Raw genomic sequence first — 15,413 nt, forward strand, 5'->3', positions numbered from 1 at the left:
TATACAGTATAGTAAATAAATCAGAAAATTCATAAAAATAGTCCCAAATCCACCAACACAATAAAAGACTGGGATAGCTTGTCTGGGCTACCATAAAGGGACGCCTGGACAAACCATATTTACTTTCTGTATCAACGCAGACAGCAGTACTCTCTCCCAGAAGAGACCTTTGAAAAAGAGCCAAGAGAGCAATGGACTACACCATAGACCCACTGCAGCACATTAGTATTTTGTGGAAAGTGTATAAAATGAATGGGACTTGATATAAAAACAAACACATAAAGAATGGTTACTCAATTTTCATAAATGTTATTCTTCAAGATTTGTTGCATATGTTCATTACACAAGGGGTGTGCATGTCTTGTGCACTGGTGCTGGAGAGTTTCTGCTAGCCCTAGAAAAAGTGGTAGGGGTGGCCATGCTGGGCAGCCCCGTCAGTGCCCTAGTTCTCTGAGCTGAGGGTATAAAGGGCAGAGGCACCCTGCTCACCTTTCAGATCCTTTGTACTGGAGCCTTAGATTAAAGGCTCTGATGTGTCATGGAAGGAGGGTGACTGACATAATGGGCGTATGCAACATATCTTGGTGAACAAGAGTTATGAAAGGCAATTAACCATTCTCTCTTCTTTGAGTGATTGCATATATCCATTACACTAAGTGACTCTCACGCAGTTTCAATGGAGGCAGTGCTAGGAGTTTCATCAGAAGAGGAACTGCAGAACTGCTTTCCCTACATTAGCACTTTCCCTTGATGCAGTAGTAATTGCATAATATCTAATAAAGGTGTAGACTGTGGACCACGTTGCCATTCTGCAAATGTCCACAATTGGGACATTACTCACAAAGGCCATGGATGTTGAGTGAGCTGAATGTGCAGACAACTTTTCCAGAGGTGTCATAAATATAAAGGGAAGGGTAACCACCTTTCTGTATACAGAGCTATAAAATCCCTCCTGGCCAGAGGCAAAATCCTTTCACCTGTAAAGGGTTAAGAAGCTCAGGTAACCTTGCTGGCACCTGACCCAAAATGACCAATGAGGGGACAAGATACTTTCAAATCTGGAGTGGGGGGGAAAGGTTTTTGTCTGTCTGTGTGATACCTTTGCCGGGAACAGATCAAGGATGCAAGCTCTCCAACTCCTGTAAAGTTACTAAGTAATCTACCTCGAAAATGCATTAGGTTTTCTTTGTGTTTTGGCTTGTAAATTCGCTGTGCTGGAGGAAATGTGTATTCCTGTTTTTGTGTCATTTTGTAACTTATTGAATCTGACTGCCTGTAAGATTATCTTCCATTCTGATCTTACAGTGTTGTTCTCTTATCTTTTTTTGTTCTTCTAATAAACTTCTGATTTTTAAGAATTTGATTGGGTTTTTTGGGACTTAAAAATCCAAGGGGTTTGTGCTCATCTTGTTTATTCTCAAGCCTCCCCAGGAAAGGGGGTCTAAGGACTTGGGGGGATATTTTGGGGAAATAGGAACTCCAAGTTGTCCTTTCATAGAATCATAGAATCATAGAATATCAGGGTTGGAAGGGACCCCAGAAGGTCATCTAGTCCAACCCCCTGCTCGAAGCAGGACCAATTCCCAGTTAAATCATCCCAGCCAGGGCTTTGTCAAGCCTGACCTTAAAAACCTCTGAGGAAGGAGATTCTACCACCTCCCTAGGTAACGCATTCCAGTGTTTCACCACCCTCTTAGTGAAAAAGTTTTTCCTAATATCCAATCTAAACCTCCCCCACTGCAACTTGAGACCATTACTCCTCGTTCTGTCATCTGCTACCATTGAGAACAGTCTAGAGCCATCCTCTTTGGAACCCCCTTTCAGGTAGTTGAAAGCAGCTATCAAATCCCCCCTCATTCTTCTCTTCTGCAGGCTAAACAATCCCAGCTCCCTCAGCCTCTCCTCATAAGTCATGTGTTCTAGACCCCTAATCATTTTTGTTGCCCTTCGCTAGACTCTCTCCAATTTATCCACATCCTTCTTGTAGTGTGGGGCCCAAAACTGGACACAGTACTCCAGATGAGGCCTCACCAACGTCGAATAGAGGGGAACGATCACGTCCCTCGATCTGCTCGCTATGCCCCTACTTATACATCCCAAAATGCCATTGGCCTTCTTGGCAACAAGGGCACACTGCTGATGCGTATCCAGCTTCTCGTCCACTGTCACCCCTAGGTCCTTTTCCGCAGAACTGCTGCCTAGCCATTCGGTCCCTAGTCTGTAGCGGTGCATTGGATTCTTCCATCCTAAGTGCAGGACCCTGCACTTATCCTTATTGAACCTCATCAGATTTCTTTTGGCCCAATCCTCCAATTTGTCTAGGTCCTTCTGTATCCTATCCCTCCCCTCCAGCGTATCTACCACTCGTCCCAGTTTAGTATCATCCGCAAATTTGCTGAGAGTGCAATCCACACCATCCTCCAGATCATTTATGAAGATATTGAACAAAACCGGCCCCAGGACCGACCCTTGGGGCACTCCACTTGATACCGGCTGCCAACTAGACATGGAGCCATTGATCACTACTACTACTTTCCCCTGGTTCTTTGTTAAAGCACTTGGTGGTGGCAGCGTTTTACCTAATCCAAGGGCAAAGACTTTGTGCCCTGGGGAAGTTTTAACCTAAGCTGGTAGAAATAAACTTAGGGGGTCTTTCATGCAGGTCCCCACATCTGTACCCTAGAGTTCAGAGTGGGGAAGGAACCTTGACAAGAGGGGTAACACCCTTGGCACTGTAACACATGACGATGCAAAAAGTTGGTGATCCACTTGGACAGCTGTTGGGCTGTTACAGGTTGCCCCCTCATTTGTTCTGTGTAGGACATAAATACAGACTTCCAGCCAATTGCTGGTACCAGACAAAGGGGCTTCACTTCTCAGGGACCAGTTTGCGTAATACAGCAGAGATAATGATCTAGACTCGTAGGCATCCCCGATGGAATCCAGTAGGGCCAATGATGGGGCTGGTACAGTACAGGAGATGTTCCTCAGCTGTGTAGGCCTCTGGGTTGGTTGGTACTGAGATAGGTCTTTTCCCAGTTGTCATCATGGGTGATAGCTCCAGCACCTACTCTGAGGAAACAGGCAGCCTCATCATGTCCGGCTTGGGAACCAGAATCAGTGGCTCTGCCCTTATTGAGCCAGTAGGGAGTAGTACCAGGAAGTTCTCTCCCTTCAGTACCAGAGTGGCAAGCCTGTGAGGTCAAAGAATCCTGCACCAAGGACCTTGACTATGTGGAAGCCATCCCCTTGTTTGGCTTGGGAGCCTGAGAGGGCTCTGAGCACTTATGTCTCTTCCAAGAGTGTCTTGACTAAGGGGATCTTTCTCCTTTCTCTGCCTTCTGATAAACCCAGGGGAGCTGTCATAAAAATAAAGGGAAGGGTAACCACCTTTCTGTATACAGTGCTATAAAATCCCTCCTGGCAGAGGCAAAATCCTCTTACCTGTAAAGGGTTAAGAAGCTCAAGTAACCTGGCCGGCACCTGACCAAAATGACCAATAAGGGGACAAGATACTTTCAAATCTGGGCGGGTGGAGGGGAGAGAAAAAGGCTTTGTCTGTCTGTGTGATACCTCTGCCCAGGGACAGACCAAGAGAGCAAGCAATCCAACTCCTATAGAGTTAGTAAGTAATCTAGCTAATAAATGCGTTAGATTTTCTTTTGTTTTTGGCCTGTGAAATTCGCTGTGCTGGAGGGAATGTGTATGCTTGTTTTTGTGCCTTTTTGTAACTTAAGATTTTGCCTAGAGGGATTCTCTATGTTTTGAATCTGACTGCCTGTGAGATTATCTTCCATTCTAATTTCACAGAAGTACTAACCAATTGATTAGCATATTATTCTCAAGCCTCCCCAGGAAAGGGGATGTAAGGCTTGGGGGAATATTTGGGGGGAATAGGAACTCCAAGTGGTCTTTCCCTGATACTTTGTTAAATCACTTGGTGGTGGCAGCATACCCTCCAAGGGCAAAAAGTTTGTGTCTTGGGGAAGTTTTACCCTAAGCTGGTAGAAATAAGCTTAGGGAGTCTTTCATGCAGATCCCCACACCTGTACCCTAAAGTTCAGAGTGGGGAGGGAACCCTGACAGGAGCACTCTCCTTGATGGGGAGGAATTCCTTTAATCGATTGAGGTAGTACCTTTGATGGGCAAAAGGCGGCCTCCATAAGGATGTACCTCAGGCTTTCTTCTCTTGGTTCTTGTCCTGAAGCCTTAGCAAATCGGACGCCTGTCCCCGACATGACCCTCACTCAAGCACTTCAGACAGTGAGAGAAAATGTCTTTCATGGACATTAGTTTGTGAAGCCAGAGTACCTTAGCATATACTCCTCTGATATCAGGAGATGTCCACTAATTTATGAAGAAAGAAAGAAAGAAAGAAAGAAAGAAAGAAAGAAAGAAAGAACTGACTCGAGGACACAAAAATGAGTACTACTAACCAGCAAAAAATACTAAATGCACATTCCCAGAGGAACAACTGACAGAGTGCTTTAACCACAGACCATGTAAGAAGAATCTGAAGGTTGGGCAGGTGGGGTTCTGCCCTTTATACTCTGATCTTGGAACATGAGGAGCACTAGGGTGTAAGCCTGGCCTCCCCTATGGGCACCGCTAAGGAAAACTCCCTGGTACTGGTGCACCAAGTGTGCAATGCTTTCTGTAATGGACATATGCAATTACTCGAAGACAAACAAGGGATATTGTACTGATTGCACTTCACTGGACTGGGTGTGGCAATACTTCACAATTCTAAGTTTCCTGATGAATAATTCAGGGTTCCTCTTTTATATTTTAGGCTTAATGTGTCACATAGGACATGGGGGCCTATCAGGTTAAGATGCTGCTGTGTCTGCCTCACCTGTAATTAAATGTTGCAAATGTGATCTTTCAGTGAGGCCATTCTATTCCTTAAACAGCTTTTCAGCTCAAAAGCAAAGAGCAGATTGTTTCCGCTTTTTATGGATTTGCCAGGCCAGGACAAGGACCCCATTAACTGTAGGATGTTGTCCAAACATACAGTACTTACTTTCATTGCATATCATTCCAGTCCACCCCGGTGAACAGATGCAGCCACTGTTTTCACTGTTACATTTGCCTCCATTTATACAATCATCACAGCTCAGGCTACAATCATTGCCAAAGGTGTTATCCAGGCAAACTGAAATGGAAAAGGACAGAAGGCTCAGTGAGCACAGGAACATGATCCTTCGACTAATAAGCTTTAACTTGTTCACTATCATTCCAAACACACACTGTAAAGAAGGAAATCCATGGAGCATTGTCAATCTAAAGAAATCAGGACTGGTGTTGTTGATGGATCTTCCCAAATGTCAACGTGTTTTGTCTTGACAAGAAGTGCCAATGAGAGTCCTCAAGTTTAAACAGTATGGGGTTTTGCTGGCAGGGCATTCTTGATGAAGGGCTCTCAACACTGGAAATCATCTCTCGCACTGCCCAACCAGAGTCCAAGTCTGTTGCTCTTCATGATACGATGTAAGCCCCAGAGATGTGGAGGAGGTCCTGAAGTTCCCCTCTTAAAACTCTGTAGCCTAACAAAGGAAAGTTGGGCTCCCTGTCTCTCATCCTTCATGATACTGTAAATCCCTGCCAGAAAGGTCTTAAGAAAATACTTCTGAAGAGCAAATATTTTTGTCTTTAGGAGGATCAGATCGCACCACCTACTACATATTTTCAACAGGATTTCTTGAGAGAGGATATCCATTGCCACCTCTCCAAATCCCTCTTTTCACATTACAGCAGCTGGAAGCTGTCCTATATATTGTCAACATACTCACTATATATTCCAAGAGCAAAGTTTAAATTATTCTAGGAAAGTTTATCATCTCCTTTTTCGGTTGTGATTATGAGTAAGCATTTTATTTACAAGAAAATATATTTGTTTTTTTCTCTCTCTCTCTCTTTCACACACATACACAGCCCCTTCAAATCCACACACACATGCAAGTACAAGCTTGCCTGCTACATAGTCTTTGTCGTAGGCTGAGGGGAAAAAACTTGCCCCTGGTTGAAATATCTGCTTTATATTACTAGCATAGCCATTTAATCAGCCTGTCCTCTCAGGGGGTTTGAGGCACATGACAGGAGTCTTTTTTGGATGGGGATTTCGATGAGTGTTTAAAATGAACTTGGCAGGATCCTTCAGCTAATATTAAGTCAGTGGGTTGCTTGTTTTTCATCTGTTATTTTATATGTAAGGTCAGATTTTCTAAGCCAATCAATACCCAACAGCTTCCACTGAGGAACCTGAGTAGGTGGTCAGATTTTCAAACATGTTCAGAATTCAGGAGCTGTCTCTGAGAACAATTTTGAAAAATCAGACCTAAATATCAGTATGCAAAGTGCCATTGAAAAGGTTACCGTGTTTACTTTAAAAATGAAGTAAAAGCCACTAGACCTATAGTACAGGCTAACATCTTGCAAGAGGACATGTTTTGACAGGCTGTTTTGTTAAAATATAGAGCACAGCACAAAAAGACTTTTAAAACTAGGAAGAAATAATTTCACATTTGAGAATTTTAAAAAATTGTAAACTTTTAAAAGATATTTTCTTCCTTCTATCACTGCCATCTTTAAGGCATTGGAGCAGCCAGTCTTGGCACCGTACATCAGCTTTGGGAAAAGTGCAGCAGCTCAGATACGAAGTTACAACCCCCCAAAAAGACATAGGTCCAATAGTGGAAAAAAACACCAACACTGGGCAATCAATATTAGACTTTGGTGCTTATGCTGTTAATTTTTCATGAGGCTACATTGCTTGCCAATTTCCCCATTGGTTGTCAGTCTCACAATATCTTGCTGTGGATGACTGGCTGCTGCTTTACTCTTTCTTCCAGTGTGTCTGCTTTCGTTTAAATGCAAGGTACACATCACATATTTTTTGGAAGTTTTATCTTTTTTATATAAATAAAAGTTAATTGATTAAAGCCAGGACTAGCCCCTGGCTGTGGAGCAAAGTCCCTCTGAAGTGTAATTAGACATTGCAATTACAAAACCGATACCATACAAAATAAATAAAAAAAAATCTGTCCTCTCACTCTGAGCAAGTAATACTTCCACCAAAAAGAAAGCATAGTGCTTTTGAGTCTATGTTATAATGACCAAGCCTTCTTATTTGGCTGGAACAACATGGATGTTGAGTCAGGTAATTTCCAGGTTGGAGACACAATTGTTCAGGCACATACATGGCATGGCAGGTATACATTTTCTAAGGTTATACACACACTGACTATTCAAGTTTATGACCAGTTCAATACCATCGTTCCTTTCACATATGCTGCACAAAATATTCAGCCGTTATTGTTCTATATCTAGATTTTCTGTGAGGTTGGAGTTCAGCAGCACTGCCACTGCAGAAAATACTGCCCCTTTCTGATGTAACCGTCTATGGGCAATGGGCTATGGGCAATTGTGTTCCCCCCACAGTCATTCTGACTGAAGACGCCCTCAGCCTTCAGAATGACTCAGGGAGCCTGTCTCTGGCTGGCACACTTCTTTCCAACATCCTCTGAAGGCAAAAAACTCTGCAGAATTTGGCCCTGTCTTTTTGTCTGGCCTCATGACAGCTCCAGTCTTCCTGGCTCTGTTCATTCTCTCCTCAAGATCTCTTTCCCACCCTAGAGAATCTTCACCCTTCACAAAGCTGCTGGCTATGGACACCATGTGTTTCCTCTCCTAAAAACTACAATCTTTTAATTTACTTACCAACTTTATGCATGAGAGTAAGTTCTCCTCGTACATCTTTGTCCTCATCCTCATAGAAGGTGCCTAGTGTGGCAGCATAACGAAGCAGCTGAGGAGGTCTTCTGAACCGAAGGCCTGGAATCCTAGCGATCTCCAGTTTCTCTTCTTCCTCCTCCTCCAGCTCATCATCATCTAATGCTAAGAAGACAGAGCCAGCTTCAGAGCTTCATCTTACCACTCTGGTGTTCAGTCCTCCTTTTACAGCTTTTTATGTGTTAGATTTTTTAAGTCAGACCAATATTATTTAAAAATGTACAGTACATAAAATAGTCACACTTGATCTGTTTTTATTATCTATATGAATAAATAGAGTACATATTAGCAGGAAAATGAGGAAAGAACAACTAAGCCTCATCTAAAACCCTAGATCTAAACTCTGAATCTGGGGTTGGACAAGTCTGCAGCTCAAATCAACAGTTTGATCTAAGTTAAACTTGTTATGTTTACAATGTGATCAAAATACTCACAAATTTGGGGGAGGGAAGGGCAGGCAGCAAGGGGATGGGGCATGTAATTCCAGGTTTGAACTTTAGCACGTTCAAATTTGGCTCAATATAGGGTATATCTACATTGCAATCAAAGTGTGACTGCAGCACATTAGACATACCCAAACTAACTTTGATCTAGTTCAGGGATCGGCAACCTTTGGCCCGCGGCCCGCCAGGGTAAGCCCCCTGGCAGGCCGGGCCGGTTTGCTTACCTGCCGCGTCCGCAGGTTTGGCTGATCACAGCTCCCACTGGCTGCGGTTCGCCGCTCTAGGCCAATGGGGGCTGCAGGAAGCGGCGGCCAGCACGCCCATCGGCCCGCGCCACTTCCCGCAGCCCCCATTGGCCTGGAGCAGTGAACCGCAGCCAGTGGGAGCTGCAATCGGCCGAACCCGCAGACACAGCAGGTAAAGAAACCGGCCCGGCCCGCCAGGAGGCTTACCCTGGAGTGCTGCGGCCAAAGGTTGCCAATCCCTGATCTAGTTAGTTTGAATAACAACAGCCGTAAAGATGGGAAGCGTGGGCAGCAGCACAAGCTCACCCCTCAGGGACATAGGCAGGGCTCGGTGAGGCTTGTACAGACTAGTCTGCTGCCTGTGTTGCTGTGGCTTCACTGCTATTCTTACTTGAGCTAACTAGATTAAAGCTAGCTTGGTTCTGATTACACATGCTACGGTCCCAACTCTGACTGCACTGTAGACATACCCTATATTGGACCAAATGCTGAATTTCAAATCTGGAATTACATGCCCCATCCCCTTATTGCCTGCCCCTTTCCTCCCCCAAATTTGAGAGTACTTTGATCATACTGTAAACATAACAAGTTTGAATTTAGATCTGCTGCTCAATTTACAGATTTTTGTTTTGGGCCTGGCTCTAAAACACATGAAAAGCTGAAAATTCAGCACTACAAGAATACAGAATTAGCTGCTTTTTTCAGCTGGATAAAAATATCAAGCTCCCCACCATAGTTTAGTCAATGATTAAACTAGATTATTAAATGAGAAGTCATTGGACCAAACTCTGTCCTAGTTACATTGGTAGAAATCCAGAGTCACTCCATTGACTTCAGTGGGGATATTCTGGATTTGCACTGGTTTAACAGAGCAGAATTTGAGTCTCTGTATTTTTTATGTGATGCCTATCTTCTTAATGTAATTGAAATGAGCAATATTAACTTGTCAAAATAAAATACGTTGAGATTTTGAGAGCAGTGCAGTAAATTTAGCCACACATCTTCCATTAATCTGATGGCCAAGCCACTATTTTGAGTGCTCACATTGGACCTACATGCTTCATATGGCTTGCCTTCACTACCTTTAAGGTATCTCAAGTTGGGCACCCAAAAATCTCTAGTCTCTTTTAGAAATCTGGACTCTAAAGTCAGGTTCTAAATCAGAGAGAAGTGTTTAATTGTCTTCAAGCTTTACAATAACTTACAGATGCAGGAATGTCTATTGAGATTAAGTCTGTAGCCTTCTTTACACATGCACTCGTATGACCCCAGAGAATTAACACAGATATGCTCACAGCTGGCATTGTCAGCAAGACACTCATCCACATCTGGAAAACAAATATTAATGGTAACAGGTAAATGGTAACAGGTAGTGACGGGTAAACTAGTTTGGATAAAGCAAGAGCCTACCTGAATCTTTGTCCAAATTTTAAAACTCATTCTGGAGATCTGGAAAATGTTGTTTAATTGTTTTCCCATTCCAATGGACCTTTGTGCTCCCCAGTTCCCACCATAAGTGCATGAGGGAAGAGGCTATTCTTGCCATGTTTATGGCTCAGCTAGAAGCCCCATAAAAACAGCACAGCTGGGTAGGTCCAAGAATCTGGACATGCATCCCAGCTTCTAGGGTTTAGCCAAATATTGGGGTTCACCCTTCATGTAAGATTACTAAGGCAATCATCTTTTATGACATGTCCATGTATCATGTGTATGGGGAAATGGGAAAAAAGTCTCCTTCTACACTGACTCATCTCTTCTGCTCCTGTATAGGGGCCTGTCTGTATACAATCCTGAGTCATGACTGCACCCCACTGTTATAAAATGGAAACAGTGCTAAAATCCTATCAACAAAGCAGTATTTGTTGCCATGCTCTCTTAGCAGGGAAATTGCTATGAAATGCTAGAAGAAGCTTCAAAATCTTTTTTCCTTTTGTGCTCTGAGTCAGCTTCAGCCATCAGTGATAAGACGTTTACCATCACATACGCAGCCATTGGCATTAAGCCGGAACCCTGCCTTGCAGCTGCACTCATGGCCTCCAATGTAGTTGATGCAGAACTGGGAACAGCAGGCCTCGCTGGACTCACATTCATCCAGGTCTGAAGGGAGAAAGCGGGGGTTCAGTTAGGCTTCCTGGTGGCAATTCAAACACCGGTTGTGCTGAACAGACTCAGGAAATGAATCTATTTTAAAAGACTGTCATTAATGCACTGTCGGTCATTTTAGCCTTCACAGTTTTGTAATTTAGATAGGAAAGATAATGTACTTCAGTGGCCAGGTTTGTGTGTCTTATTTATCACCTCCCCCATCTCAATTTTTTTTTAAATCTTCAGACAGGACTGTCTACAAGAACACTGCCACATATTAAGAACAGGTGTTGCCTACATTTTGTAGCAGGGGGACTTATTCTGCATTTGTACAGCATCTAGAACTGGTCTAGGACTGGCATCCTGGTCCATGACAGGGGGCTCCTATGTGTTACCAAAAGACCAATAAAACAACAACTCAATCACCCTAGCATATAACTAGCATCTCTTCACTAGTAATTAATCTACAGCGGATCATTTTTCATATGAATATTTTCAATCCTCAGGCCTGTTATGACATAAAATAGACAGCAGTGAACAGAAACCTCCGATTCAACAAAGCATTCTCAGACAAGAAGAAGATACATATTTATAAGCAATTTTACTTTTTGATACTCAACTTGCCACCATTTCATTCTGTCTTGTATAAGCAGGGAAATTTACGTGGTCAAAAACTGTTGTCCTGATTAACGGAAACAAGAATCAAGCTGCTATCTTTTAACAGCAGGCTCTCAGCTGATCTCAGCCCTTTTAGTGTTTTGAGCTATTAAGTGGCAATTCAAGAGGTAGCCTGTCAATGCTGAGTTCGCAAAATGCTTTTGACCATTAACTGGATGAGCAGCCACAGATGTGAAAAGTCAGTGTCTCAATTAACCTTGGAACGGGCACCAACATTATTAGGAAATGTACACACCAGAGAGTGGAGAAAGAAAATGTAATCAATCAATTAAGGCTAGAGGTCAGCACAAAATTGATTAAAGCAGATTATTTGAACAAGGAGTATTCCTTTTCCTGCAAATGTCACAAGCAAAGCTGCCCAGCAATATTTCAGATGATATCTTGTTTCCTAGTTCTATTAAAAGCTCATTGTGTACTTTGAAACATGCAGCTTGCAGCCAATGAAAAAAATGTTTGCTGTCAGAACACCTTTTCACTTCCTCAGCTCTGTTGAAATCTTCATATATGCTCTCACCTCACCTTCACCTTGACCATGATAACTTTCTTCTTTATGAGTACTCCATTAGCCCATCTCTAGGCTTCAGCATGTGCAGAATGCTGCTGCCTGTCTTATACACACACAAGAAACAAGGCTACATAATCCCATTGTTAACCCAGCTGGCTCCCAGTTCATTTCAGGATCCAGTCCAGAATTGACCCTCTTGTTTTAAAAATTGTCCATTATCAGCCTCTCTCACAGATCTCCACATTTTTCTTTCTACTCATCTAATATTTCCCTGCTTTCACATCCCATGGGAAATTTCTCACATAGTAGGAGGTGTAATCTTGGCAATGGATGAGCATAATAGGAGCTGAAGAACTTCTCTACCGCAAAGTGGACTCCAGGTGGGTGCACATCACTTTTGAAAATTAGTCCAATGTGCACAACTAGAGGTAATCATCTGCTGGTTGGCCTTGGAATACGGAAAACCTTGGAAAAAGGAACTTTAATCCCTGAGGAAACAAATTTGGGCTGTAAACAATTTGGTCATCTTGACAACAATTTCATGGAGGTGTCATTTTTCAATGCAGGTAGAAGCATTAAGTAATAATCCCACCAAACCCTCAATAGGCCACGTCGAAATATTGAATGGGAAGTTTAGACAAGCTCCAGTTTACTGAAATACCAAAAGGAAAGGACAAGAGGAAGGGGAAAAAACAGACACTTCCAAAAGCGAAAGCTTTATTCTAGGCTTCCCCTAACACATCCTTCTCCCTTTCTGTTCTGATGGACCATGTGTTCCCCCTCCCCTCTTTGAAAGAGATGCAGCATTTACCATATATTACCTATGCATGTTTTCCCATCCAAATCAAGGAGATATCCCTGGTTGCAAGAACAGTGAGGCCCACCAGGCGAGTGCTCGCAGTGATGAGAACAACCGCCATTATTGCTTTCGCAGCTATTGACAATTTCCATTTCGATGCCTTCCAGAGAAATGATCAAAAGAATATTAATAAGTAAGCACAAGAGGAGAGTAATTGGAGAATAGCCATCAATACAATATGTCCATACACTGATTGCTGGGAAGCTAAACACTGCGGTAGAAAATATAAACTCACCCACGCAGAGGTTAGAAGAGCATGTTGTGGGCTACTGAACAACGTTCCATTGTATCATATTCACCTTTGTGCTGAATAACTTGGTGCTGGCCCACAGTTACAGCAAAGTGTCTATTGCACTAGTGTACACAAAATATATATCCCCGGGTGCACTTTACATAGTCTTTGAACAAGGACAGTGAGCTTGCACACTAGAAGAAGAGATTGTAAGCATTCTAGGAAGCATGAGAATTGGACAGAGCGCTCACCAAGGCTGGGCTTTGCATTGTTCATTTCAAACAGGGTGCTCCTGCAAAAGCTGGCAGGCGGAGAATAAGTTTTCAAATTATTACAACAAGTATTTTCATGTTTGTATTCATGTAGAATACCATAGCTCAGGAATGTAGCCCCAGACGTCCTACTAACCAGGAATGCGTGAAACATGCTGTCCTGGCACCCTTTGGTACATGAGAGATATTTGGAAGGAGGTGCACAGCAGCTGGAGTTTTCAGAAGGAATTCAGATTTATTTCTCCAGGATTTGTCCTGGGGGCTACAAGATTACATAGACTGCAGCTACACTGCCTCAATGCCTTCACCCTGCCATGACCCAGGCATCACTCTCAGCCTCTCTCTCAGTTTTCTTTCAGGCACCTTGTGGCTGCATAACACGACGAGAGAACACGGATATGGACTATGGTCCCCAACAAGGTTTTCCCCAGGCCCCTGTAGAAGGGCTCATATGGGAGAGGAAGTTCCTTACATCCTCATTCCCACAATGCCCTTCATTTGCACACCTGTAGAATGAAGGTGAATCATAATTCACCACTCTCAGTATACAGCCAGATTGCATCTTTTAAGCCTGGCCCCATTTTCAGGGTGATCCAATTTGCAACACCCCAGGAGGAGCACTGGAAAGCACTGTGTCTTAAGGAGCTGCCGTGTCTGCTGGAGCATTTCAGCACATAGAGAGAGTGTGTTTGCTGTTAGAGCCTGTACAAAGGTGCAGCTTATACTTGCCTCTGTGGCCAGCCATGTCAGCTGGTTGGTGTGTATATGTGGCTGTGTAATGGTGCCTATACTTTGCCCCTTCTTGCACCACTACCTGAGCAGTCCCTATGCTCAGAAGATCAGGGACTGCAGTACTGGCTGGTGCAGGTGGGAGGGGACAGAGAGAGAGAAGGCCATATATGGCAACAAAAATGATTAGGGATATAGAATGGCTTCTGTATGAGGAGAGATTAATAAGACTGGGACTTTTCAGCTTGGAAAAGAGGCGACTAAGGGGGGATATGATAAAGGTCTATAAAATCATGAGTGGTATAGAGAAAGTACATAAGGAAGTGTGATTTACTCCTTCTCATAATACAAGAACAAGGGGCCACCAAATGAAATTAATAGGTAGCAGGTTTAAAACAAACACAAGAAAGTATTTTTTCATGCAACGCACTATCAACCTCTGGAACTCCTTGCCAGAGGGTTTGTGAAGGCCAATACTATAACGGGGTTCAAAAGGGAGCTAGATAGATTCTTGGAAGATAGGTCCATCAATGGCTATTAGCCAGGATGGGCAGGAATGGTGTCCCTAGCCTCTGTTTGCCAGAAACTGGGATTGGGTGACAGGGTATGGATCACTTGATGATAACTGTCTGTTCATTCCCTTTGGGGCACCTGCCATTGGCCACTGTCAGAGGACTGGATACCGGGCTTGATGGACCTTTGGTCTGACCCAGTATGGCCGTTCTTATGTTATTATAGTAAGAAGTATGACTGTTTATTCAGAGAGAGGAATGATGGTTGAGGGAGGGAGGGGTTCCCTGGGACTCATGAGACCTGGATTCCATTCCTTGCTCCATTTACTGTGTCACCTTGGACAAGTCATTTCAATGGGTGTTAAGCACCTAAATACCTTTGAAGATTTGGGCCTTAGTCTCTCTGTGCCTCAGTTCTCAATCTGTAAAATGAGGATTAATAGCACTGCCTGGTCCTACAGGGGTGCTGTGAGGATAAATACATTAAAGACTGAGGTGCTCAGATAACGTGGTAGTGGTGGCCATGTAAGTACCTAAAACAGATTCAGAATATTTTTTTAAAAAAAATTTCTTAATGTTGTATACAAAGCGTGCATAATTCTGCCCCACAAAGATTTGTCAGTTAATAAGAAAAATCTTTGCATAAAACAAGAATGAACCCGAGTGGTCTAGACCCCTTATACTGCTCACATAAGATAATTTTCTGTGTATCAATAGCATCTCTTTTTGCTATTGTGAAATGCATTGTTCCTCATTTGGATCTCAAATAGCTTTCCAGTCCCTCTCAAATACTTTGTTTTGATAATAATTGGACATTTAGTTTTATTTGTATGATTTGAAATTGCTTTTTCCCCCTCATTAAAACATTTCATAGAATAATCCCCACGCCCCTTAAACATTGTATTCACCTCTAGTACGCAATGTATGTGGGAAATTCTGCTGAAAACCTCTGTCCAGCATCATTAGATTGAACAGTTACTGCCTGCCTCTTCACTAAAACAGGTCATGCTTTTGTCTACTACAGCATTCCAGAGAGCTTACACCAGACCCATAAAAAACACA

The 15,413-nt window shown here is 43.1% G+C and overlaps 1 protein-coding gene across 6 annotated transcripts in view; it reads right to left on the minus strand.

Annotated features, from left to right (window-relative positions):
• LOC125642499 (uncharacterized) overlaps positions 1-15,413 on the minus strand; it is a 324,292-nt gene that overhangs the window by 58,347 nt on the left and 250,532 nt on the right. For all 6 annotated transcript variants that reach the window (XM_075132132.1, XM_075132130.1, XM_075132131.1 and 3 more), the window contains 5 exons: positions 12,569-12,706; positions 10,454-10,576; positions 9,685-9,807; positions 7,720-7,896; positions 5,024-5,155 (listed from right to left, as the gene is read on the minus strand). In XM_075132132.1, the coding sequence (XP_074988233.1) occupies positions 5,024-5,155; positions 7,720-7,896; positions 9,685-9,807; positions 10,454-10,576; positions 12,569-12,706 (693 nt within the window). The remainder of the gene's footprint in view (positions 1-5,023; positions 5,156-7,719; positions 7,897-9,684; positions 9,808-10,453; positions 10,577-12,568; positions 12,707-15,413) is intronic.

This window comes from Caretta caretta, chromosome 9, assembly GCF_965140235.1.
Source record: "Caretta caretta isolate rCarCar2 chromosome 9, rCarCar1.hap1, whole genome shotgun sequence".
Taxonomy (NCBI): Eukaryota; Metazoa; Chordata; order Testudines; family Cheloniidae; genus Caretta; species Caretta caretta.